Below are 23,898 nucleotides of genomic sequence, written 5' to 3' on the forward strand. Positions count from 1 at the left end.
AAGAATACAAGCAAAATTAGAAATAAAAAAAGGTTAAATTAACTAATTAGTTGTGTTTAGTTAATGTTTATCAATAAAAACAACAAATATAAAAGAGATATAAATATATTTGATTGAAAAGATAAAGATTTAAATAGATTTGTCTATGAAGTAATTTTAAAATAATTTTTTATATTTTCAAAATAAATTTATTGTTTTTATCTTTCATTCCAAAACAGTAATTACATTATTTTCATGTCGGCAAGTTTTCTTGTCAAATAATGGAGGAAGGTATGGGATGATATACATAAAACCGAACAATTTTTCCAGAATAATTAGGCACCACCCCCAAACTATACCATCACGCACACGGATTACCAAATCAAGCTCCTTTTAAAAAGCAGAAATCATCCAAGATTAGGACAAAAGCATTCCAGTTTCGAACACAAAAAAACATGTAAAGACACGAAATGATGTTGTCTAAATTAAGTTGCGGGTGCACATGATATTATTATTGATTTATTGTTATCATCAAGATTTACGTGCAACTAATCACATTGAGTGAAGACGTGGCAAAAATCTAGAGCCTGATTTGCTAAAGAAAGTGCATATAAAAAAGCTTAATTACTTCTGTGTGTCTTCATCCCTTCTTCAAGAACCTCTCTTCGATCCATTGCATTATTCATGGCTAGCTTGAGCTTCTTTGTTGGCATCACTGGTTAGTTTCCTTTCTTCTCTTAATTATGAGATTTATTCCCTCTTAATTAGATTCATGGGTTTTCGTTCCTTTTTTTTTTTTTTGCAGGTAATATAATTTCCTTACTGCTTTTTGTTTCTCCAGTGTAAGTTTATTTAATTCAAAATAATTTCTCTTTGTTTTGCTGTTTAAAATATGGAATGTGCTAATAAGATGATGCATGCTTATTGTCTCGATCTTTCGTTCTCGAGGATAGATTTTCATTAATTAATTACAATATGTTTATAAAAAAATAAAAAAAATAAAAAGATGATGTGATTATGAATCTAGATTTTGAAGTAATCTTTTGGTCATGGAATATATTTACTTAAAGTAACCTTTGCACCACTCAGCAGGAATATATATAAAAAATAAATGGGAAACTTCAAATAAGTCCTCCAATTATACATGGATTCTAAATCAATCCCCAAAAATTTCAAAAAACTCTCATTCAATGTTACTGAATTCCATCCAGAACTTCACGTTTCTTGAGGGAGTTAAGAGTGGGGGAAATGGCGATTTATAGAAAATCTGCGAAGAATAATTCGGATGAAAAACTTAACGGGGAAACGACTTTAGGTATGGCTCATCTAATTTATAGATGGGTTTTGCATAATTGCAGAAAGACCTTCTGGGGAGTGGTGAAGAAGAAATCAACAGAGAATTACAAAGGGGTTCCATACACAACCACACTGCTGAGCACAAGTTTATGGACATTCTATGGACTTATCAAGCCAGATATTCTTGTTGTATCAGTGAATGGAGTTGGAGCCATCTTCCAATTCATTTATGTCACACTCTTTCTCATTTATGCTCCCAAGGATACGAAGGTGACATTCATTGATGTTTCATTGTCCCTTTTGTTTTCTTATTTTGCAAAGTAATCCATGCACACAGACCATAAATTGCTTTATCAAGAAACCTTTGTTTGCTTGCTTAATATGAACAAGCTCGCTTTTATAATATGTGAAATTAAAAAAAAAAAAAAACTAAAATCAAGATGGTATGGCATTAATTAAAAAATCCCTAGTTAATTATTCCTAGTTAAACTGGGTTTTTTGTTTTTCTTAATCTGTTTTGTCTTCAGCCAGGCCGGGTTCAATAATAATGACTCAAACACATGATTTATTATTTATTTTTTCAGGTTACGATGGCAAAGTTAGTGGCCATTTTGAATGTTGGTTTTCTTGGAGTAGTAATTGCGGTTGCTCTTCTAGCAATTCATGAAAATCTGCGAATTACCTTCGTTGGAATTTTGTGTGCTGCATTAACAATTGGCATGTATGCAGCTCCATTATCAGCCATGGTAAGCTTCACTAACTAGAGCTTGTAGCTAGAATTTCCTTTGAAGTAGACATGTGTAATGACATTAATTGATACCTTCAAGGTTCTTGAAACTCCTTGGATTTAAAGTTCTATTGATCTTCAGAATCATATAGCATGTTCTTGATGGACCATTAATTTGGCTTGAATGCTATGCATCACAGAGAAGAGTAATAAAGACGAAGAGCGTGGAGTACATGCCATTTTTGCTCTCTTTTTTCCTGTTCCTCAATGGAGGTGTTTGGTCAACTTATTCAGTACTTGTCAAAGACTTCTACATTGGAGTAAGTTCTGTAACATTTTTGTCATTTGCCGACTCTCTGCATCTCAAAAGTAGATGAAGAAAACAACTCTTGAAATGAAATCTGAGGTAAAGTACGTAATTAATGCATGTCCAACTTCAGGTGCCTAATGCAGTTGGTTTTGTATTGGGGTCAGCTCAATTGATCCTATATTTAATGTACAAGAACAAGAACAAGTCAGCATCAGCCAAAACAATGATAGAAGAAGATGGCTCGGTACAAATGGTGAAAGGAAGTGTCGATATTCTTGTACACAGAAATAAGGACGGTGAAGATGACGGTGGTGTTGAAGAGGGCAGCTTGAAGAACAGAAGTATCAGTAAGGGAAAGAGCCTGCCAAAGCCATCGGTTAATGGAGAATACAGCTTACAAAAGATCACGAAGACACTCTCTTTTAGTGCTAACGAGGCTGGTATTGAGAATGGGAAACTTGATAGCCCTTGATTGATACTTGGATTAGGTCTAACAAGATCAATGAAGACTACATACATATACCTAGTTACCCTAGCACTTACTGTTTTTGGTCCTTAATTACTTTACAAAACGGGAAGGGAAGTTTACTGCATGTGTTATCAATAATCAAGGAAAAGCAGATGCCTTCCGATGGTTCCTGCGGTGTAATAATCGGCATGCTTTCCGATGGTTTTCGACGGTGCCATAAGCGGTGCCTCCAGGGCCTCTTTCAATGGATGCGTATAATGTTGACTATGAGCTATCGTTATGGCCTGCACAATGCTTTTTCCTGATATATCTTCACTTATTGAGACCATTTTAACTCTTCAATTTCTAAGATGACATGGAAAAGACTTGTAAATCACTCGTATAAAGCAACTCAGAACAAATTAAATGCCAATGTGTCACGTACTCTTCCAAATTGAGAAACGAAAAGTGAAGGGCTATGTCTGGCCTTCAACGTACCAGTAAAAAATATTTTAAATTTCTATTTAGAGGAGAGAAATTGCTATGTTTAGATTTCAAGATTTAATTATATGTTTTTATAGTTTTTCGTGTTTAACATATAATAACTAAAAAAATAAAAAATATAGCTTATTATTTATAAAAAAAAATCTGAAGAAAAAAAAAAACCCTATAAATTAGTAAAAATATCAATTTGCTTCCTAAATAATATTCATATATTAATTCAAGATAATTTTAAAAATTAACTTCATCAAGTCTTTACTTGATTTTTCTAGGTCTAGAAATATAATCATTATATTGATTATATTCTAGTTCTTAATTTCTAAAATATATTTTAATCAAGTTATACTAATTAAATCATCTTAGTTTAATTTATAATTAATGGTTATTAATGAATATGACTCGTTGGATTCTTAATATGTTAACCCAAATATAAATTCTAATTCTAATTAAATAGAATTAAATAAATCAAATAATTTAATTTATTATCAATTAAACAATTGATTAATTTATATTTAAAGATCAAGGGTATCTAGCAATGTGTCATGATTCCTCAAATATTAGAAAAAACATTAGTGGTTTGACTAACTTTTCAATGACTGGTTTAGTTTCTTAGTATAATTAATATATTTTCATCAATAATGTTCTAATTAATTTAACATTAAAGCATGACGTATTTCTGTTATGTTAAATCATGTTTGCTCTCTACATAATAATAATTGATCGTCAGATTTGAAACTCTTTTCAAATTTTATTCCACCTTGACCAAGGATTTCTCAGTTAATACTATTTGAGAACAAATGAAATATTTTTTTTCTAATTCACTCAGGGTGATAAATCTTTTCTTAATTACTTAAGTACCTATTTATATAATTCATGTTATATCTAATGTTTGTCATTTCATTACCTCGATTAAGATAACATGTAATGGAATTAAAACATAATATTTTCTATATAAGATGACTTAATAATCTCAAGTTTAAGAATCACTTATACAACCATTACGTAAGTCTTTTCATAGACATTATCTCTTAATATAGAATTCTCATGCGAGTTAATTCAATATACATGTCTTATGACAAACACATACATATTAGTTCTAGATATTTTTTATACCCCAACTTATGAGAGTAATTGCTTCATTTCATAAGGGAAAGAACATAATATATACAAGTCTTTACAGCTCTAATGAATGTTCAGTATTTAAGAGAGCATCGATCATGAATATTTTAGAAACAATGCTTTGATGTAATAAAAATCTCATAATTATAATAATTTTATAATTTTTTTTATAGAGCATTTCTTGTCTCATGGATTGTATCTTTACTTTAGATTCATTAATCTAATATTATAGGAATATTAAAAATAAATAATTTTTTTATTAATAATAAAAGTATATTTACATGAATATAATAATACCAATACATATTAAATTAATAGTTTTGGAAGCAAGGAAATCAAACAATTCAATGGAACAAAACTTGTCTGGCATCCCTCAAAGTTGCAATGGTGGTTACATTGAATTTACATATTTTACCCTGCCATTTGAAACAGTTATACTCAAATTTCTTTATTTTTTTTTATGTTTGCTCTTCAAATCATCCATTTTCTGCTTTCCCTCTTCAATAATTTCTGCAGCCGAAGATTTCTGAGAAACCAATGATTCCTTCATTTCCATTAACTTTTGGACGGCCGCTTCAATTCTAGCTTCTTCAAATGTGAACTGTGACAGCTTTGATTCCTCTACTTGTAATTCTACTTTCTCTCTCTCAAGTATTGCCAGGAAATCAGGATTTTCTTTGTGAAAATTTTCGAGTTCAGATTGAGCAGATTCTTTTGAAGACCCCATAAAAGAAATCCTGTCGTTGAGTTCAGCGAGAAGTTGCTTCATATCTCACAGAATCAGGGTTTTTGTGTCATCCCCCGAATAATGACAGATCAGAATGTCGACAGTTCTCTCCATGTCACTCAGTTGAGTAATATTGTCTAAATTGGACGTTATTAATTATTCATCTATCTTCAAAGCTTCTTCCATTGCTGTTCAGTATTTACAGCTCGGTTACAGCTCTGTTCACAAGTGGTGTCCCTTTCTGTAATGGAACCCTGCAAAAGAACTACATAAGATTCTAACAGCGAAAAGGGATCCCAAGGAAAGAGAGTATATGATGCTCAGAAAGAAGATGATATTGTGTAGAGTTCATCTCAGAGTGGCAATAGCATGGATTGAAGAAATAACGGACAACATTCAACACTGTTCACAAATCCAGCAAACCTTGCTATGAAATAGACTGAACTTCACGGTATGAAGTGAAATGGAAGGTAATATAGCCAAAGATCTACAGTGCCTCCTCGGACGGTCCTGAGGATATTTATAGGATCTCGCCAGGTGACAAACAATAAATCTTCTTTTCAACTCATTAATCTTCAGCTTTTGGGTCTCAAATTTCTTCAGCTTTCTATTGTTAGTTTCGGTCTCCTTGTAATTCTAGGAGTTGCTTTTTAAGTCCTGCCACTGTTGTATATGTTTGTTTGATTCTTCATTTATGCTGGAGTACCCATTACTTATCACGCAAGACATGGATTTGATGCTTGGGCACTTGAAATCTGGTGGGAAAAATGCAGGAATTTTTTACAAGATATCCAATTCCAAGCTGCATGCTTGTATTTTGAAATGATCCCAAATTCCTAAAGATTTTGACGCTTTGCTGATTATGAAATTCATTCATTTTCAAAAAGAAACTGATTGAAAAATGGAGCTTCAAAGGATGGTTGCTCTCCCATTATTGCATCATCTATCGAACGTGAAGCATTATCACAAGGTAATGGAGTTCTATGGACCATATCAGGACTGGGTTCTTGAGCCCCCCCCCCCCCCCAACACTAATGGATAGCGCATACGAGGAGGAATCACTCTATATCTCTGAAGGAATGGGGCTGCATTGGGATCATTCTCATGACAGCGTAGCAAATTAATTTTGTTAATCTTCCACCAACCATCCTTTTTCAAGGAAGAAGTTACTGAAACATTACATCCCTCCTTCAGTGATGGCCTACGTAATTTGTTTTTCTTTCCTCTTGACTTGTTGGCTCCCTCTTTACTACATACCATGCTGACAGTACATATTCCACCCTTGTTCTTATCCTTTCTTGAAGTTCTGGTTCTCCATTGAAACCCAACAGTCTTCGCATAAGATTTCAGATGCGGCACCAGTGCTTGCAAACTACGAAAAACCTGCCCATCATACGGTGATTGTGTTAAAGGATTTCAGTTCCATTAGGCAAAGATGAGTGGCCACAATCCTCCTCCTCCTCCACACCCGACCCATCATTTGACGTTGATAGATGCTGTCGCTCAAGGAATGGGGTAGCATTCAGAGCAATCTCATGACAGTGTTGCAAAAAAAAAATTTGATCCTCCACAATCATCCTTGTGCAAGCTAGAAGTAATCCCCACCTCCGAGAATTTGACCTTTTTCCCCGAGACTTGGCAGTGCCCTCTTTACTACATGCTACGCGGACATCGCATATTAACCATTCTTATCCTTCCTTGAAGTTCTGGTTCTCCATTGAAATCCAGCAACCTTCGCATAAGAACGCAAATTCTTAAGCAGTACATGTAAATTGTAAACTACCAAAAGCCTGTCCATCAAAAGGTGGTTCCATTAGAGGACAGTCTCCTTCCTTTTCTTTCTCCTCCTCCTCATTACCTGATCTCTGCTTCTGAAGAAATGGGATTAGAACGACATCATATTGGATTGACCATGTTTAATAAGTTTGTTTATGATCCTGGCATGGAACAACTAGCATTCTCAAGAATAATGTGATCAAAACAGCACACCAATTACTATTACCAAAGATGCTGAAAAAACGAAAAAACAAAAAGCACATGAATAAAACAAATATCAAGAGAGAGAAAAGTAGAGAAGCAAAAGGGCAAGTAAAAACCTACATTACATGTCATTCCAATTTGAGAAATATAGCGTTGAATGTTGTTTTGTTTGATCAGAAGGCAAGAAGTACTACAAGGTTCACAATTACATGTATTTGCTAAACGAAAAGAAAAAATAAATCATTTGAACAAAACCCTTTTGGCGTCCATCAAAGTCGCGTTAATGGTTGCATTTACTTTACTCATTTCATTTCTCTTTTGGAAACAGCTGTACTCTGCCTTCTTGATGCTTTCCTCTATGTTCTTGAGCTCTTCCATTTTCTGCTTTCTCCTCTCAGACCTCTCAGCTGCTGAGGTTTTCTGAGAAAGAACTGATTCTTTCTTTGCCATTAGTTTTTGGATTTCCAGTTCCAGTATAGCTTCTTCACTTGTGAGCTCTGAAAGACGTGATTCGTCAGCTTGTAATGCCAGTTTCTCTTGGTTTAGCTTAGCTGGCAGATCAGGATTTTGTTTGTGAAGAGACTCGCAATCAGATTCGGCAGATTTTATTGAAGACAAGAGAGATGGGATCTTATTTTTGAGGCCAGTCAGTTGTTTCCTTAGATCTCCTAGAATGGGGGTCTCTAACGCATCACCTGAATGATGATAGATTGCGTCAACAGTTCTCTCCATGTTGTTCAATTGATCAGTTTCGTAGATGGACTCTATTGACATGTCCATGTATTGTTTAAGCTTCTTTCTCTGTAGTTCAACATTCACAGCTGGGCCATGGTTCTGTTGAGGAGTGAAGTCACCTTCTCCAATGGCATCCTGCAAAAGAAATACATAAGATTCCAACAGTAAAGCAAAGTGCTTTGGATCAAGACAGTAGGGACTATGAGTTCTGGATAATCTTGGGCCACAAATGAATCAGGAGTAGAAAATGCCCATCCGTTTGTCTTTGATCACCATGGTGCCCTTACATTTATTAGGTGCAGATGGAAAGAAATAACAGATAGAATTCAATTTCAACGGTGGTCAGGCACCAGATGATCTTGCTGAACAAATTGCTACATAGTGAAGTGCTGCCTACGATGGAAAGCTAAGGCTTTCTCAGTTAATATTCAAGATAGTATGTATCTCAAATTGTTCTCCAAAGCTTATGCTGTTTCTTTTATTCATTCTTTTGAAAAAAATAAAGAATACCTGATCATGCTCATTGTTTACAGGATCTTCAGAGGATGGATACTCTTCTAATGTCATGTCATTCTATCAAGGCAAAATAAAATTCAAGTTCAGTTTCCAAATCACTTCATCATGGACTTAAATGGCTAAGTTGAAAGAAATGTTTACTTCATCAGCAGAGGGCTTCTGATGTCGCAACTTTGTCAAAGGCAGATCAACATCATCATCATCGTCTTCTTCTTCTTCTTCTTCTTCTTCTTCTTCTTCATCATCATCTTTTGATGATGATGATTCTTCACCATCTTCTACTTCTTTTCCTTTTCCTTCTTTATTAGAAGGCAGATCTTCTGATGACGACGATGACGATTCTTCCTCTTCTACTTCTACTTCCACTTCTACTTTTCCTCCACCTCTTCCTCCGGGGGATGGTTCTAAAAGAGCTGAAACCATTCTTGCCCTACGCTTTGGAGCTGTCCACATAAATTATCATACCAACAGTAACAGTTGAGTAACAGAACTCTAAAATGTACTTGAAAAGAGGGGAGGGGAGCTGTAAGATACCTCTTTGCAACTTCTGAGTACGTGTTGCACGGCGTTTCTTATGCATCTTCCTGGGACCATTTCCAAACTTGGAAACAAAATGTTTCTTTGCCTCAGAGACATATGAAGCAACATTTGCCCAGCACCATAACCACCAAAAATCAAAGGCATGATCTGAAGATGGGAACCAATGAATCTGATTTACCTGTGACATTGCAGACTTTCTGATGAAATAGTCCTTCTCTGCATGCTTAAGAACATGAGCAGCCACAGTGTTCCTAGAATGCCAAGGCTGGTTGATAGTTTGGTAGAAAGGGACAGGAACTGATTGGAGGTGTCCAAGTTGCCTAGCAAACTGATTCGGGGAGTAAGGTTCAAGGAAAAATGAAGGAGGGCTAAAATATGCTGGCAAATCTCGAGCAATGAGAACTGCTTTCCAGGCATCCTTTTCATCTCTAGTGTGTTTCTGATGAAGCGTGAAAGTACGGAACCAGTCAGCACCAAATTCCCTTTTAAGAAATGGGTTCCATTCCTCTCCTTGGCGTTTCCTTTTGTTGTCAGTCAAATAGTTGAAACATTCCCCGAAAGTTTTCTCGCTATGAACCTGGCTGTAAATTATGTAATCCCCATATGAGTATATGCTATTAAATTTTTGTTGCCTTGGGTTTTGAAGATGTGTAGAAATACTACTAGCTGCAATAGGATTAAAATAAGCCTGCGCCCACAGCACCACCAGCCATAGAGGCCCACTCACATGTTCACTGAAATCTGATCTGAGAATGTTGCCTAGGCAATTATAGGCAAGGCCAAGTAAGAAGGGGGCAAGCGCTATTGGACCCTTTGCATGAAAGATGGTCTCGGCCACACATTGAAAGCCCTTCAGAACCATGACTGAGCGATTGCAAACAACAAACTTGCATATCCAGTACAAGTAGAAAGCCATTTCCTCTTGTTCTTTATCTCTGAGCGCCATAGCTCTAGTCACAAAATTGCCGTAACTAGATACACCAATCCCTAGATAAGTGTTCTTTACATCTGGCGGGTCAGTCCCTAATGTAGATAACTCAATGCCAACTGGGGAACAACTGGTGATTGCGACCACATCCTCCATTGTTATGCCCATCAGACCTTCAGGGAGGAGGAAAGCATTGCAACTTTTGTCCCAAAAACACATGAGTGCAGACATGAGAGGACTGTCAAAGGAAATGAGACGTGTGGACAGCATAATCGCTTCATAAATTCGGAGGTCACGCCATTTCTGTTCAAGTCTCTTTTCCAACTTCTTAACCCAATTACAGTAAGTTTCATCTGGTAGATGCCATCCAACAATTGGGCTGGAATTTTTGCACCAACTATGCCACGAAACCAAACTTGAGAAATTCTGCACCAGAATTTTGGCTTTCTCGGAAGGGTAATATTTAGACAACCTTGCAGCCACAGGTTTGTTATCTTCTTCAACAGATGATGGCAAATCAAAACACGGACCAAGCTTGTAACACCGAGCCGAACCCGAACCCGAACCCGAACTCAATGAAGTTGCTGTGTCATGTGCTTCATAAGCCTGCTGAACCTCAAGATTAGCAGCACCTGAAACCAGGGCCAATTCCTGAATTTCACCGCAATCACCTACTAGGCTAGGTACCGTACAAATCCTTGAAATCTTTGAATTATTAACCATAATTCAGTTCGCACCCTTTTCCCCCCTTTGTACGGCAAGAAAAGAATCCGCTAAAATCACATCAAAATACGCTTCACTTGGAGTTACTAACACTATTCTGATTCCGATCCAGTCCAAACTGGCATTTAATTTACATGAAATCAAGGCTGCTGTAATAAATAATTGGTGTTACCAAAACAAAATCCCCATTTCATCTATGATTCCAATTCTTATTTTCTAAGAAGAAAAGGAGATTCCCACTTCAATATCTCAAGTTCTTAAGTGAACCAAACTTATAGCAAATTAATATGGGAAATCAGTAATCTATAAACCTGTGTGATAATCATTAAAGAAAAGGAAGAGAGAAGATTCTTGACCTGGAATAGTGGAGATGGCTGGTCAGCTAGATGAAGGAGAAACACAGGTATAGGCAAATGTAGTGCCGCATTAGAGGGCACTTCTTGCATTAAAGTAGAGTATAGAAGTGAAGAAGAAGGGGAGACTTGCTAGGGGTTGGGGTTTAGATTTTACAGACCCTATTAAGTAGAGAGAGTAATCGTTGGGAGTGGAGAAAGACTCCACTTTTTTTACCAAGTCGAGGAAGCCCTTGGACTAGGACATGCCAAGATAATTTCTTTGAACTTTCTTATGGTGTTTTGAGTTTGATGTCCCCATTCTTACGCTACGTCTGTTCTCGAATTTTTTTAAAATACAGTTTGAAACTTAAAATTAATATGTAGACAAACGGGCACTTTGTTCTTAGATTTCCTTCCCACTTATTTTTGGAAGTAAAAAAGTTTCATTAGAGGTGTTTTAAAAAAGTTTACTATATGTAATACTTGTATTTTTTTAACTCTATTTAATCCATCAAAATCAAATAATATATATAATACAGATAATAATAAATAAATAAACTAAAAATTAAATATTATTGGCCAGGTGTGACAGTCAGAATTTTAAAATTTGATTAAATCAACTATATATATATATATTGAGTTGATTTAATCAAATTTTAAAATTCTGATTTGGTTTCAAAGGTTTTGTTAGTAGACTTCTTTGTTAAGTAAAAAAAAAGTAAAAAAAGTAGACTTCTTTGTTAAGTAAAGAAAAAAAAAAGGAGACTTGTCTCAACATTGTTGAGGTAAAAGGAGGTAATTAAAATTTAATAATGGTAAAAGGTATATAAATTAGATTTAATTTAAAAATGTCATAACACATTTAAAAAATAGCAATATAAAGCTAACTTGTAAATATCTATAATATTCATAAAAAAAAAAATAGCCAACCTTATTATATTCAATTTACTCAAATAAAAAAAATTAAATATATCTGATTTATAATTTGTAAAATATAAAAAATTAAATTAAATATAATTATAACTCAAACTTAATCCAACTATATTAATAAACTTCCCTAATTTTTATACGAGTATCTCTACGCTAATTCAATATCAAGACAAATGGTTACAAAATATTTTAATTAAAAATTTTTTATATATTTTTTAATATATATATATATATATATATATATTATCGAGCTTTCCAGCTCATTTTATTCCGTTGACAAATCAAGATTAGTGCAGAAAGGTTTTGTGTACATGTCAAAATGCTGACGGTTTCTATATATAAGATGCGATAAGATCGGATAAATCATCTAGAAAAAACTAATATTTAACTTATATGTATATATTAAAATGCATTATAGAGATATGAAAGGTATATTCTTAATATTTCTTGAAAAAAAAAATCTTAATTGACTCACAAACTGCTTTAAAAATATTTATTATCATTATACATAAAAAAAAAAATACTAATTTGTAATTGATGTTTGCATGCTATAATTGTTCAATCATGCTCATATATATTTTTAATTATTAAGTGCAATAAAAATATTTAACAAGCTAGCACATCTTAGATAACAAAGAGCAAGAATATTGTACCAAATCCACCATTTGTGCATTATAGGACTTGTCAACTTAGAATACTAAAATTACATAAATTCAATCAAGATTTTCAAAATTAAAATGATTTGGACTCAAATTAGGAAAATTAGAAAGTTGGAGGGCTTACAAATTCAGTTATGTAGGCAACTTAACTGATGAAAAATCAAACTTAAAACGTTTTGAAAATAACATCAAGTGCAAATGCACTGAACTAGATTAAAGTACCATATAGTCTTTAGAGTTATTAAACGTGACAGTTTATTGGTCCAATTTAATATTACTTTTTTAAAAAAATATTAGCTTTATAATTATTATTTTTTTTTAATTATTAACTCGGGTTTAACTGGGTAACACGAGACTATTTGTTTTTTATTGTCTAGCTAAGTTGCATATTCATTCTACTAACCCAGGTAACTCATGTTAATTATTTTTTTATTATATTATATCATTTTATATTTAATTCATTAAAAATTGAAAAATATTACTATTTTGCTCTTGAAAAAAAAGATTTTTCTTATTTAATTTATCGTGTGGTCGCTTTTTTTTGTTCGTTTACTATAATTTTTTATTTTTTATTTAATTAAAATAAAATCCATTTATTTTACCAATTAGAGTTATAATCCAAGTCATAAATTTTTTTTTTAAAAAAAAATACTTTCAACACCATAACATCATTTTTTTTAATTAAAAAATAATATGATATTTACCAGAAATGCAAGTGAATGTTGCACTATCTTCAGCTACCATGTCTCTGAAGGCTCTATCAATCATAAAACTATTCTTCCTGTTGATGCTGAGAGCTATAATTTTGAAAATCATTGACATCTTCATTTGCTGTCACACCCACTTGAAATCTCTTCCTGCTTTTGCAAGCAAACTAGTTAATTGCTGCAGCTTTGTTAAATTTCCCTCTCCATTGACAGTACCCTCCAGCTTTTGAAGTAAGATAAGGTGCTACATGATAACCTAGTTTGTAGCTAAAATTGTACATTAAACCTAACTTGATCCTCTTCCCACCACTATAAAAACCTCACTCTGTCCCTTCCTTACACACATCAACACTTCAACGATCGATCGAGCTTAATTTGCATTGGTATTTTAGTATTGTTTCAAGATATCAGAGAATTATATAAAGATGAAGCAACAGTACTCCTCACTCTTCTCCTTTTCATTTTTCCTTCTTTTCCTCCATTGTACCACTACCTTTGCTCAGACGTCACCAGCTGCAACCCCAGCACAGGCACCAGCTGTGGTTGTAGCACAACCTCCAGCTGCAACCCCGACACAGGCAGCTCAACCACACGGCATCACAAACGTCACCAAGATCCTTGAGAAGGCTGGCCATTTCACGATCTTTATTCGCCTTTTGAGATCCACCCAAGAGGAAAACCACTTATTCTCTGCACTTAATGATTCAAGCTCTGGTGTGACCATCTTTGCACCAACTGATAGCGCATTTTCGGAACTCAAATCAGGAACTCTCAACACTCTAAGTGATGGAGACAAGTCTGAGTTGGTGAAGTTCCATGTAGTTCCTACTTTCTTATCGACCTCCCAGTTCCAGACCGTGAGTAACCCTCTCGGAACATGGGCTGGAACAGGTAATAGGTTACCACTTAATGTTACAAGTTATCCAAACTCAGTGAACATAACCACAGGACTTACCAATACCAGTTTATCCGGCACGGTATACACTGACAACCAGCTAGCCATTTATAAGATTGAGAAGGTGCTACTTCCTAAGGACATTTTTGCTTCAAAGGCTCCAGCTCCAGCACCGGTGGCACCTGCACCGGAAAAGCCTACAAAGGCAGTTCCTGCAGCAACCGTGGAGAGTCCCGTGGCTCCTGTGGATATATCTGGTGCACTTATGTTCACACAAAATCAAGTGGTGGGATCAGTTGGCATAGTTGCTGCAGCAATGTTTGCTCTGTAATGTAAAAGGTTTTGAATCTTGATGAGATGATACTTGTTGGGGTTGGGTCTGGTTTTGATGTTTTATTTCTCTGAGCTGTATATATTGAATCTGTTGAATAATTCCGATTTTATCTTGAATCCAGTTTTTAATTATGCTTTGAGTTTATGATTAAAATTGAGCTTTAAGATTTTATTTAATTTCTCTTGTTTATTTTAAAATTTTAGTAATGCGATATTTTTAACTGGATTTATTTTTAAAAAAATATATTTTATAAATATTAAAGAAAGTAAAAAAAAATCAAATTAATATATCTATATTTATAATAATATTTAAAAATAAAACATGAAAAGGAAGTAAATCTAGGTAAATAGTAACATCTTCAAGTACATAAATCAACATCCACACATATATTCACACATCAGTCACAGCATAACATCAAATTAACCCTTGATAATTTTATTTTATCTTTTATTTCAACCCTTGAACAATAATGTATTTTAATTGACATCTTTTATATTATATTCTATCCAATATAATCATTAAATATTATATGTAAATCACATGCTTTTTTAAAGAAAAAAAGAATCATTAAAGAATATAAATTACCGATGGCTAATTTGATTATGATTTTTCGACATTGTATATTATGTTTTTATCACAATTTGTTTTATAATACTTTGATATTTTACAAGAAAACATATTCAACTCACATAATTTTATTTAATGGAAAAAAATAGAATAGAATAAAAAAAAATATCAATCAAAACACCCTATATTTCGAAGGTTAAATTTTTCTTAAAAAATATTTCGGAGAGTGTCCATTAAAAAAACTTTAAATTTAGAGAAACTTTGCACAGATTAGCTCACAAAACATATTTATAACTTTCCAATCAAGATTACATATCATATTAATAATAATGTACTCCACATTTCACTAATAGGAAAAAAAATGTAACAAAAAAAATCAGTAATTGGAGGACTGAATCAAAAAACTATACAAAGTTGGGGGACTAATAATGTGGTTTGCCCAGAAGAAAGACTGACACAACAACACATGGCAACAGAAGCAGAACACCAAGTGCTTGAACCTTCTAGCTCCTCCTTGAACCATTTAGACATTCATCATCTTTCTAGCTCCTTCTAGAATCCCAAGAGGAAATTAACCCTTCTCTATATAAGAAGACCAATCAACTTCAACCCTTCATCGAGAACCAGAAACACCATGCACACAGCAAGCAAGATGAAGGCCATTGACGACAAGAAGGACACGGTGGTGATTAAGACAGTGAGCCGGGATGAAGGAAAGAAAAAGGTGGAGAAAGCCGAGCTGAAGACACACAACATAGACACCATTAAGTACGTGGAGAAGAAACTGATGGACAAAGGGGTGATGCGCATGGAAAGGCACCCTGTAGATGGGAAAGGTGGGATAGGCAGGCCACCACCCAAGTCAGGCCACGGAGGGAAATTCACATGGGAAGGACCGTATGATGAGGCGGAGATGGAGCTGGAAGCTGCAGCGCCGCCCGCTATCGATGAGAAGGATCCCAACTATGTAGATGAGGTGGTGGAAGAGAAGATTGTGAAGGGTGAAGAGAAGGATGTGGCTGGTTTGGTTGTTGGAGAAATTGAGGTGGCTAAGGCCGTTGAAGGAAGGCATGGTGTCGCTAGGGTTGAGGTCGACCCTCGTCTGGTAATTGATAATTAAGGATGTACTGTTTTGTTAATTTTGAGAAATGTAAGGATGTTGTTATAAGATAAATAACTAATTATGTGAAATATTAATCAATGGGTACTGTTTTTTAATTTTCCTTAATTAGCTTTTGCATGTGTTGATTAATTCTTAATTTGTTTTATTAAGGATTAATGTTTATTTCTTTTACACTTCTTTTTTTTCTTAAAGTGTTTTTCATGGAAAATTGTTAAATAAATATTAATTAATATTTATTATCTGTTTTTAAATGATTTTAATGTATTAAAATAAAATAAAAACATTTTTAAATGTATTTTTAATTAAAAATATTTTTAAAAAGTAACGTGAGATTTAAAAAAATATTTTTAGTTATTATTTAAAAAAATAAATTTTATTATAATTACGATGAGTTTATATAAATAAAAAAACTCAATTATGTATAAAATGTAATTATATGTAAAGCTTAATAAAAGTTATTTTTTTATATAATTAAGTAAAAAGCAGAAACTATTTTAATAACAAACGATATCTAAAAACCAGATACGAGAGATCTCTTGTTTCTCCATGAAAGTTTCATTTAGCAAAGAATCAAGAAGGCAGAAAACGGAGGTGCAAGCAAAACAGAGGATGAAAGAACATATCGAAAAATCTATCTACAAGAATCATATGAAACTGAAAGTGCCAGTTTAACTAGCCAACAAATGAAAGATTGCCTGTCCACCATATATATATTCTTTTCAATGTTGATTTCAGTTTAATCTACTGTCCCTGCAATGCTACAGCAACAGCATATAGATTACCTGAAGTTCATTGATTGTTCAAAAGCCAGGTACTGTAATAAGCTCACATTACAAGTCTTAGGAAAAGGGAAATGAAAGGTTTCACTTGTATTCACCCTCTTGGCATTCATGGAAGTTGCTTTCACTTGACACGCATCTCTTTCTGCCATTGGAAACAAATGTGCTCATCCTTCTTGACTTTTCCATCTGTGTTCTTCATCCCTCTCATTTTCTGCTTTGTCTTGTCAGCATTCTTTTCACTCGAAGTAATCTTAAAAACAGCCGATTCTTGCTTTGCAGTTAGTGTTTCAATCACCGTTTTGAGACTTCTTTCTTCGCAACTGAACTCTGAAAGATTCGATTCTTCATCTTGTAAATTTAATTTCTCCTGGCTGAACATTGCTGTGAAGTCAGGATTTTGTCTGCAAAGAGGATCTAGTTCAGCATTAGCAGAATTTATGGAATCCGTGAGAGAATGGATCTTATCCTGGAGACTAACAAGTTATTTCCTCAGATCTCTTAGAACTGGGGCCTCTAAGGCATCCCTTGAAATATAATAAAGAGTGCCAACAGCTTTCTCCATGTTACTCTATTCATTATCCTTGAAAATAGACTCTACAGACATATCAGAATATCTTTTCAGTGTCTTTCTGCACTGTTCAACATCTGTAGGAACTGCTCTTGTGGTGCCCCTTTCTTTAACGGCATCCTGCAAAAGAACTACTTCGTCAGAACTAGATTTTAAAGCAGAACAAAATACCCTGTCACTGTGTCACACCATCAGGAATATTTACGAACAATAGGTCGTAGGATGTTAAGAAAAGTATGAGGACCGCAGATATCAATTATCTTGGGCTAAAATGAATCTGCAAAGGACATCGTTCCATTTTGTTCTCATTAGATTACCAGGATGATCATACATTTATCATGCATGTGACGAAAGAAATAACTTATTGCATGCAACTAACAATGTGTTGGGAATTTCCACGAATGATTCTTTTATGAAATGATCAAATGGAAGACATGCTGATAAAGACCTATATTTTTTAGAGCTAGAGATACTTGTACGATCTATTTAACAGATGGAATAAATTTCCTTTGCAGTTCATTAGATTTTAGTTTTCTGTAGTCTCTTTGTAAGAGTCCAGGAGGTCCTTGTGTCCTAGCTCTGTGAGAAAATGATTCACATATTTTGAAGGAAAAAAGCAACAGAAAATTAAACTTCAATGTCGTGCGTGTTAAAAGGAAGTTTCAAAGGATGGATACCTCTTCCATGATTGCACCATTCAGTCAAGGCAATAAGAATTTAAAACTCAGCTTCCGAGTTAGTAAATGGAGTTAAAGGGCGAGTTGAATACAGCGATTGCCTCACATGTAACAGATTTACGAGGTTGATCCTTTTTCCAAGTTTTCAGTGCCTTCTTCTTGTTCTACAGCTACCATTTTTTGTCCTCCTCCTCCTCTGCTTCTCTTTCACGACCTTGCTCTGCTTCTTCCACTTCCTCCTCCTCTTCTTCTGATGCATATCCTTCCACGTCAACAGAAACGCTTCTCCTTCTGCGCTTCATATATCGGTCTGTTGATAAACGATCAAAAATATTAATGCTTGAATGGTGGAAAAGGGAGTAAAACAATAAGCTATCTCTCTGCAATTGTTGCGGTAGTACCCAGCTCGTCTCTTATAGGTCTGTTTGGGAGCACTCGAAATCTGGAAACAAGTTTGCCCTGAACCTCTGAGAGATTCGGAACAACTATAGCCCAGTAGCCTGACCACCATGAATTAAAGGCTGTATCAGAAGAAGGGGACAGACGAATTTGGTGAACATGTGAAATGGAAGATTTCCTAGTCAAATAGTTCTCCTCAGCGTGCTGAAGAAAAGCAGCATCCACAATTTTTCTACGATGCCAATTGCCAAGGCTGATTGATGGTTTGGTAGAAAGCGACTTGCACTGATCGGAGATGTCCAAGTAGCTGGCAAACTGGTTTGGGGAATAAGGTTCAGGGCAAAACCATGAAGCATTAAAAATATACCGGCAGATCATGAGCAATAAGAACAGCTTTCCAGGCATCGTTTTCATCTCCAGTGTGTTGCTTGTTTAGCGTGAAATTTCAAAATCAATGTGCACCAAATTCCCTTCGGAGACATGGGTTCCATTCCTCTCCTTGATGTTTCTTTCCGATGTGAGTCAGACAGTTGAAGCATTCTTTGCAAGTTTCTAGCCTCAACGGGACCAAAATAATCCTGTGCCCACAGCAACTCTTGCCATGAAGGCCCTGTTACAGACTTTCTGAAAATTGATACAGTTATATACATAGCCGTAGCTTTTGAACCATTTGTTTTCTAAAAAACTACCTTGAAGTTGGTTCTGTATTTATATATAAATTATATTTGAAATTAAGATGGAATAAAAAGTAGTTTAACATGTTTGGTTAAGAATGTTTTTTAAAATAAAGTTATAAAATAATTTAATATATATATATATATTAATGGTTTTTAATTTAAATATTATACATTTAACTATTGCTATTACATCGTGAAATAAATAAAAATTTATATAAAATATTTTTTATTATTCAATTAAATTATCTACAATTCCATCACGTATAAAATATATTCGACAAGGACTACAATTTCCTTGATTTCTTAAACATGCAACAACATCAAGTAAAATATAGTCAGGAAAAAAATTAAATTTTGCGATCAAATTCTATAAATAATATTATCATTAATAAAACACAATTGAAAATAAAAAAAATAAAATTTAATTTTTTTTTACTGGATACAGTTCAACGCATTTAATTTTGAATCGTTCCAATCCAACCAGATTAATAAAGGTAATGGGAGACATGCACTACTGTTTATCTCGAAAGAGACCTTCCGCGTTCAAATGGCCCCATTTGATCATTCACTGGGAATTGCAAACAAACATATCCATGAAATCATAATTGAATACAGAAGAAAATCATATAATGTAGCTCATAACAAGGAAAAAGAAAACACAAATTCTTCCATTACTAAGTTGTGTGGCATTGTATTCCGCCAGTGGTTTTTTTTTTTTCCGTTTTAGAAGTATATTTAATATAATAAAAAATCATTATAATATTTTTTAATAAAAAATATTTTTAAAAAAATATCATGTATCGTAGTATCAAACATGCATAAAAAAAAACTATCTAGGTGGTGGCCCAGTGGTAAGAGTTTGGGACCAAGAGGTTTGCTTCCTCTGTGGTCTCAGGTTCGAGCCTTAAGTTGCTCATATGATGGTCACTAGAGGCTTATATGGTCGTTAACTTTAGAGCCCGTGAGATTAGTCGAGGTACGCGCAAGCTGGCCCGGACACCCACATTAAACTAAAAAAAAAAAACATGCATAGAGGCACTATTAATGCGTGTAGGATATTTATTAAAAATATTGCATATTAAAATCATAAAAAAAAAAAGTAAAAATATATTAATCAATATTTTTTTCAAGACAAAACTAAAAAACAAACTCAGTCTTTTAAAATTATGCTATGCCCGCATCGATCTTCTTAAATATGTGCATGGACCATATAACTAGGATGTGATATTTGTTTTTATTTTTTTTCAGTCAGAGCATCTCCACCTACTTCAATAATATAAGCTGGCAACATACAAAAAATAAAACAAAATCGTTGCCTCGTTTGCCGCTGTCTACCGAATCGATTTTCATTTACTGTCATGTACCTTGAATATACAATATTCAAGACACCACTAATTTCTTCAAATTCTGAGCCATATGACATCGTTTACTCCTTAGACGGCATCGTTTTGTTTGAACAACTTATAAAAGCATGTTTGTTTTGAAAGTAGTTTTTGTGGTTGTGGTTTTAAAAAAATAAATTTTTAAAAAATACAATTAGTTGAGGTTAATTGAGTTTAGATACTTGTTTGGTAAAAATTATGGATAAAATTTATATGTAGCAAAATATATGTATAAAATATTTGGTAGTTGTGTAGTTGCGGTTGTTTTTCAAAGTATTTTTTACTTAGAAATGTATTAAAATAATGTATTTTTATTTTAAATTTTTCTAAAAGTGTTTTTGAAATACAAAAATAAACAGTATTTTATAAAAATCAATTAAAAAAACATATAAAAATTGATTCACGAAAACTACATTTCAAACTTAATTTTTTAATAGTTCTATAATATAAAATGCAATTTTTACTATTACTAAATATTTTAATATGTTTTTTATACCGCAAACACAAAAATAAGTATAAAAAAAACGACCTTAAACGATGTGGCAACCATTAGATCCACATCCCCTGCAACTAGGTGTCCCTTCCTTTTCAAGGACCAGTCAAAAGAAAAGGAGCATCATCAATGTGGTCGGGTCAATCTCAATGAAATACCCATTTGGAGTTTATGAATTGTATTGATATGTACTGAGCTTGAAGGTATATCTAATTGTGTGAATTTTCTGAAGTACCCATTTCTTATTCCTTGGAGTTGGAGGATAAATTTGTAAAGTTCTCGAGCATCCATGAATGATGATTGAAGGCTAGCTCAAGCTATCTATCTACTCTTCAAAGTTCAAACCACAAAGAGATACACTTATCGAAACTTTCTGCACCATGTTTAGCATAATTACCCTTTTTGGGATTCTAGGTAAAGTTGTGGTGATCGCTATTTTGAGCTTGAATATCTTCTTGTAGTTTTAGATTTATGCAAAGAAAAACTCATGAACTTTGACCTTCTTCTTTATTGTGTTTACAGGAAACATCACCACTGGTCTAGTTTACCTCTCTCCAGCGTAAGAGCTGATCGTGCACGCGCGCGTGTGTGTGAAAAATCAAGATTGTTGTTTTGTAATGTAAGTTTTCCAATGAAATATTGATTTGTGGAATAAACTTTCAGGAAAACGTTTTGGAGAATTGCAAGGAACAGATCAACTGAAGAGTTTGAGAGCATCCCTTACATTTGCAAGTTACTTAATGCATACCAGTGGGTCTACTATGGAATCATCAAACCGAACAGCGTGCTTGTTGCGACCATTAATGGTTTTGGTGCTGTGGTTGAGCTTGTCTTCATCGTGATATTTCTGATGTTTGCATCTACTCAGAAAATGAGGGTAAGTTTCGATTTAAAGAGTGAAGCCAGTTCCATTAGGTTAATGTTCAAGAATAAATCAATATATCTCTGTGTTCTTGATCTTTTTCATCGTGTTTTTGTGTGTAACATTAGGTTAGGACAGCCATACTGTTTGGAGTTCTGGATCTGGTGTTTCCTGCAGTATCATTCTTGCTCATGCAGTTGATGTTACATAGACAATTAAGGATTGATATTTCTGGCATATTTTGTGTTGTCTTCAGTATGATCACATATGGTTCACCTCTTTCAGCTATGGTAAGATCATTAATCTCCCTTATCATGTTCTCACCTTTTCGGTGTTAGAATTAATCAACTAATTAAGATTTAATCATTGTCATCAAACCTGATCATGCTTGATGGGTCAATCCGTAGACTTGTTGATATGAATTTATTATTATTATTATTAATATGAATGATCAAGTTAACTTGTATGTCTCTCAATTAATATCTTTGACTTTAAAGTTAATAATTATGTAAACATTCAGCGGTCTTGAGAGAACTTTAACTCATGATTATTGATGAACAAACTTAAAATCTAACCAATTAAGTTATTTCTAAAAATTGATCCTGAGAAAACCTATCAACAAAACACAATTTGTCCTTTTTAAATACTTAAACAATATAGTTTGAACTTTTTAAAAATCAACATGTTAAATATGTGATTCTAGTTATAGTCAAGTTGGGTTCAATAATTGTGAAATTAATGTATGGTCTGCTTGAAATGTACAGAAAACAGTGGTAGCAACGAAGAGTGTGGAGTACATGCCATTCTTGCTGTCATTTTTTCTTTTCATAAATGGAGGAGTCTGGACTGTGTATGCCTTTCTTACAGAAGACTATTTTATTGGAGTAAGTTAGAATCTTCTCCCCGCCATCATTTAATTGACAGCATCATTGCTGTCTTTATTAATGGAATATTAATTAGGGTTGACAGCATCATTACTGTCTTTATTAATGGAATATTAATTAGGGCTGACAGCAACATGTTTTGGACCATATGTAGATACCAAATGGAACTGGGTTTCTTCTTGGGACAGCGCAGTTGATCTTATATGTCACATACATGAAGCCGAAGTCCTCCGAGGAAATATCTGATAACTTGGAGGACGGAAGTAAACATGAGCCCCTTATCCCCTCTTCCAATTTGGTTTCCTAGAAAAGTCGATGGTGGTGTGATGTGAGCACAATGTTTTTTTTATCAAAAATATCTCGGATATTTTATTTACCTTTTTTATTTTATGTATCAAAGAAAAACAAAAAGAGTGGAAGATTGTCTTTCTCTGCCAAAAGAATTGGCCTGATTTGTGGAGTTTCATTTCTTCATGTATGAACAATGAAGTTCCTTTTCTTTTTCTCATTTCCTCTTCTTTCTTTTTTTTTCCTCAATTTTATTATTAGATTTTTATTGGCAATCGTGTAGGTTGTCTTTTGAGCGGCTAAGCTGACCGAATCACGTCAAAGTAATTTTTATATAATTTAATTTTAAATCTGGTTAGGTAAAGAATTAGATCAAGAGATTTCAATATTAATCTATTGATCATTATGCATTAGTCAACTAGTTGAGTTAGAAACGATACAGTTTGACAATGTTGTGTTATTTACAGTGCTATTTTGTAAAAAAAAAATTGAACTTGTGTCAAGTCGTTAATTTTTTAAATTTATTGTGCTAATTTTATAAAAGAAAATTTCAAAAGTTTTCTTAATTATGAAGAGAAAAAACTAAAAGAAAGACTTTTGACATTGTTGTATTTTTTTAATTTTTTTAAATTTTATCTTTCTATGTTTATTTATTTTAAAATTAATATTGATGGTTTGTTTCAACAAACTCCCCGTGAGATTCTCAAGAGTGCAAAACAAATATCATCCGACTCATGCTTGATTTTGCCTAATATTATTTGGGTCTTTTGTAAAAACAAAAGGCTATAGAGAGAGAAAGAGAAGGAA

At 33.7% G+C, this 23,898-nt stretch overlaps 5 protein-coding genes across 7 annotated transcripts; 4 read left to right on the top strand and 1 right to left on the bottom strand.

The window, feature by feature from the left end:
- Window positions 1-409: 409 nt before the first annotated feature.
- Window positions 410-3,109, top strand: LOC118060980 (bidirectional sugar transporter SWEET16-like). 2 transcript variants are annotated; one of them, XM_073403930.1, is made up of 6 exons: window positions 410-697; window positions 785-821; window positions 1,338-1,545; window positions 1,860-2,021; window positions 2,155-2,322; window positions 2,443-3,109. In XM_073403930.1, the coding sequence occupies exons 1-6, from the start codon at window positions 664-666 to the stop codon at window positions 2,782-2,784; spliced, it is 951 nt and encodes a 316-aa protein (XP_073260031.1). In that variant the 5' UTR covers window positions 410-663; the 3' UTR covers window positions 2,785-3,109. The 2 variants fall into 2 exon arrangements, with proteins under 2 accessions (XP_073260031.1, XP_034930207.1); XM_035074316.2 differs by having other exon boundaries at window positions 413-697; window positions 2,203-2,322.
- Window positions 3,110-7,193: 4,084 nt separating this feature from the next.
- Window positions 7,194-11,174, bottom strand: LOC118060981 (uncharacterized). Of its 2 annotated transcripts, XM_035074319.2 has the most exons (5): window positions 10,886-11,174; window positions 8,873-10,675; window positions 8,480-8,781; window positions 8,333-8,395; window positions 7,194-7,957 (listed from the first exon to the last, which is right to left on the bottom strand). In XM_035074319.2, the coding sequence occupies exons 2-5, from the start codon at window positions 10,527-10,529 to the stop codon at window positions 7,328-7,330; spliced, it is 2,652 nt and encodes an 883-aa protein (XP_034930210.1). In that variant the 5' UTR covers window positions 10,530-10,675; window positions 10,886-11,174; the 3' UTR covers window positions 7,194-7,327. The 2 variants fall into 2 exon arrangements, with proteins under 2 accessions (XP_034930210.1, XP_034930209.1); XM_035074318.2 differs by having other exon boundaries at window positions 8,873-11,174.
- A 2,318-nt stretch (window positions 11,175-13,492) lies between these two features.
- LOC118060982 (fasciclin-like arabinogalactan protein 12) lies at window positions 13,493-14,528 on the top strand. Its single transcript, XM_035074320.2, has one exon. It carries the CDS (start codon window positions 13,586-13,588, stop codon window positions 14,384-14,386), a length of 801 nt encoding a protein of 266 aa, XP_034930211.1. The 5' UTR covers window positions 13,493-13,585; the 3' UTR covers window positions 14,387-14,528.
- An 814-nt stretch (window positions 14,529-15,342) lies between these two features.
- Window positions 15,343-16,184, top strand: LOC118060983 (uncharacterized). The gene has a single exon (XM_035074321.2). It carries the CDS (start codon window positions 15,591-15,593, stop codon window positions 16,074-16,076), a length of 486 nt encoding a protein of 161 aa, XP_034930212.1. The 5' UTR covers window positions 15,343-15,590; the 3' UTR covers window positions 16,077-16,184.
- Window positions 16,185-21,150: 4,966 nt separating this feature from the next.
- LOC118060984 (bidirectional sugar transporter SWEET17) lies at window positions 21,151-23,311 on the top strand. The gene is made up of 6 exons (XM_035074322.2): window positions 21,151-21,471; window positions 21,580-21,616; window positions 21,721-21,934; window positions 22,048-22,209; window positions 22,684-22,803; window positions 22,958-23,311. The coding sequence occupies exons 1-6, from the start codon at window positions 21,438-21,440 to the stop codon at window positions 23,108-23,110; spliced, it is 720 nt and encodes a 239-aa protein (XP_034930213.1). The 5' UTR covers window positions 21,151-21,437; the 3' UTR covers window positions 23,111-23,311.
- The last annotated feature ends 587 nt before the right edge of the window (window positions 23,312-23,898 follow it).

Source organism: Populus alba, chromosome 13 (assembly GCF_005239225.2).
Source record: "Populus alba chromosome 13, ASM523922v2, whole genome shotgun sequence".
Classification (NCBI taxonomy): Eukaryota; Viridiplantae; Streptophyta; class Magnoliopsida; order Malpighiales; family Salicaceae; genus Populus; species Populus alba.

Excerpts from the sequence above, each read along its gene's own strand:
- LOC118060980 (XM_073403930.1), top strand. The coding sequence starts at position 664 with ATGGCTAGCTTGAGCTTCTTTGTTGGCATCACTG. Across the intron at positions 2,022-2,154 it reads CAGCTCCATTATCAGCCATG|CATGTTCTTGATGGACCATT; the intron begins GTAAGCTTCACT and ends AGAATCATATAG. Across the intron at positions 2,323-2,442 it reads TCAAAGACTTCTACATTGGA|GTGCCTAATGCAGTTGGTTT; the intron begins GTAAGTTCTGTA and ends GTCCAACTTCAG.
- LOC118060982 (XM_035074320.2), top strand. The coding sequence starts at position 13,586 with ATGAAGCAACAGTACTCCTCACTCTTCTCCTTTTCATTTTTCCTTCTT.
- LOC118060981 (XM_035074319.2), bottom strand. The coding sequence starts at position 10,529 with ATGGTTAATAATTCAAAGATTTCAAGGATTTGTACGGTACCTAGCCTA. Across the intron at positions 8,782-8,872 it reads TACTCAGAAGTTGCAAAGAG|CTCCAAAGCGTAGGGCAAGA; the intron begins GTATCTTACAGC and ends TTATGTGGACAG. Across the intron at positions 7,958-8,332 it reads TAAACAATGAGCATGATCAG|GATGCCATTGGAGAAGGTGA; the intron begins GTATTCTTTATT and ends TTTCTTTTGCAG.
- LOC118060984 (XM_035074322.2), top strand. The coding sequence starts at position 21,438 with ATGTTTAGCATAATTACCCTTTTTGGGATTCTAG. Across the intron at positions 21,472-21,579 it reads TACCCTTTTTGGGATTCTAG|GAAACATCACCACTGGTCTA; the intron begins GTAAAGTTGTGG and ends TTGTGTTTACAG. Across the intron at positions 21,617-21,720 it reads CTAGTTTACCTCTCTCCAGC|GAAAACGTTTTGGAGAATTG; the intron begins GTAAGAGCTGAT and ends ATAAACTTTCAG.
- LOC118060983 (XM_035074321.2), top strand. The coding sequence starts at position 15,591 with ATGCACACAGCAAGCAAGATGAAGGCCATTGACGACAAGAAGGACACG.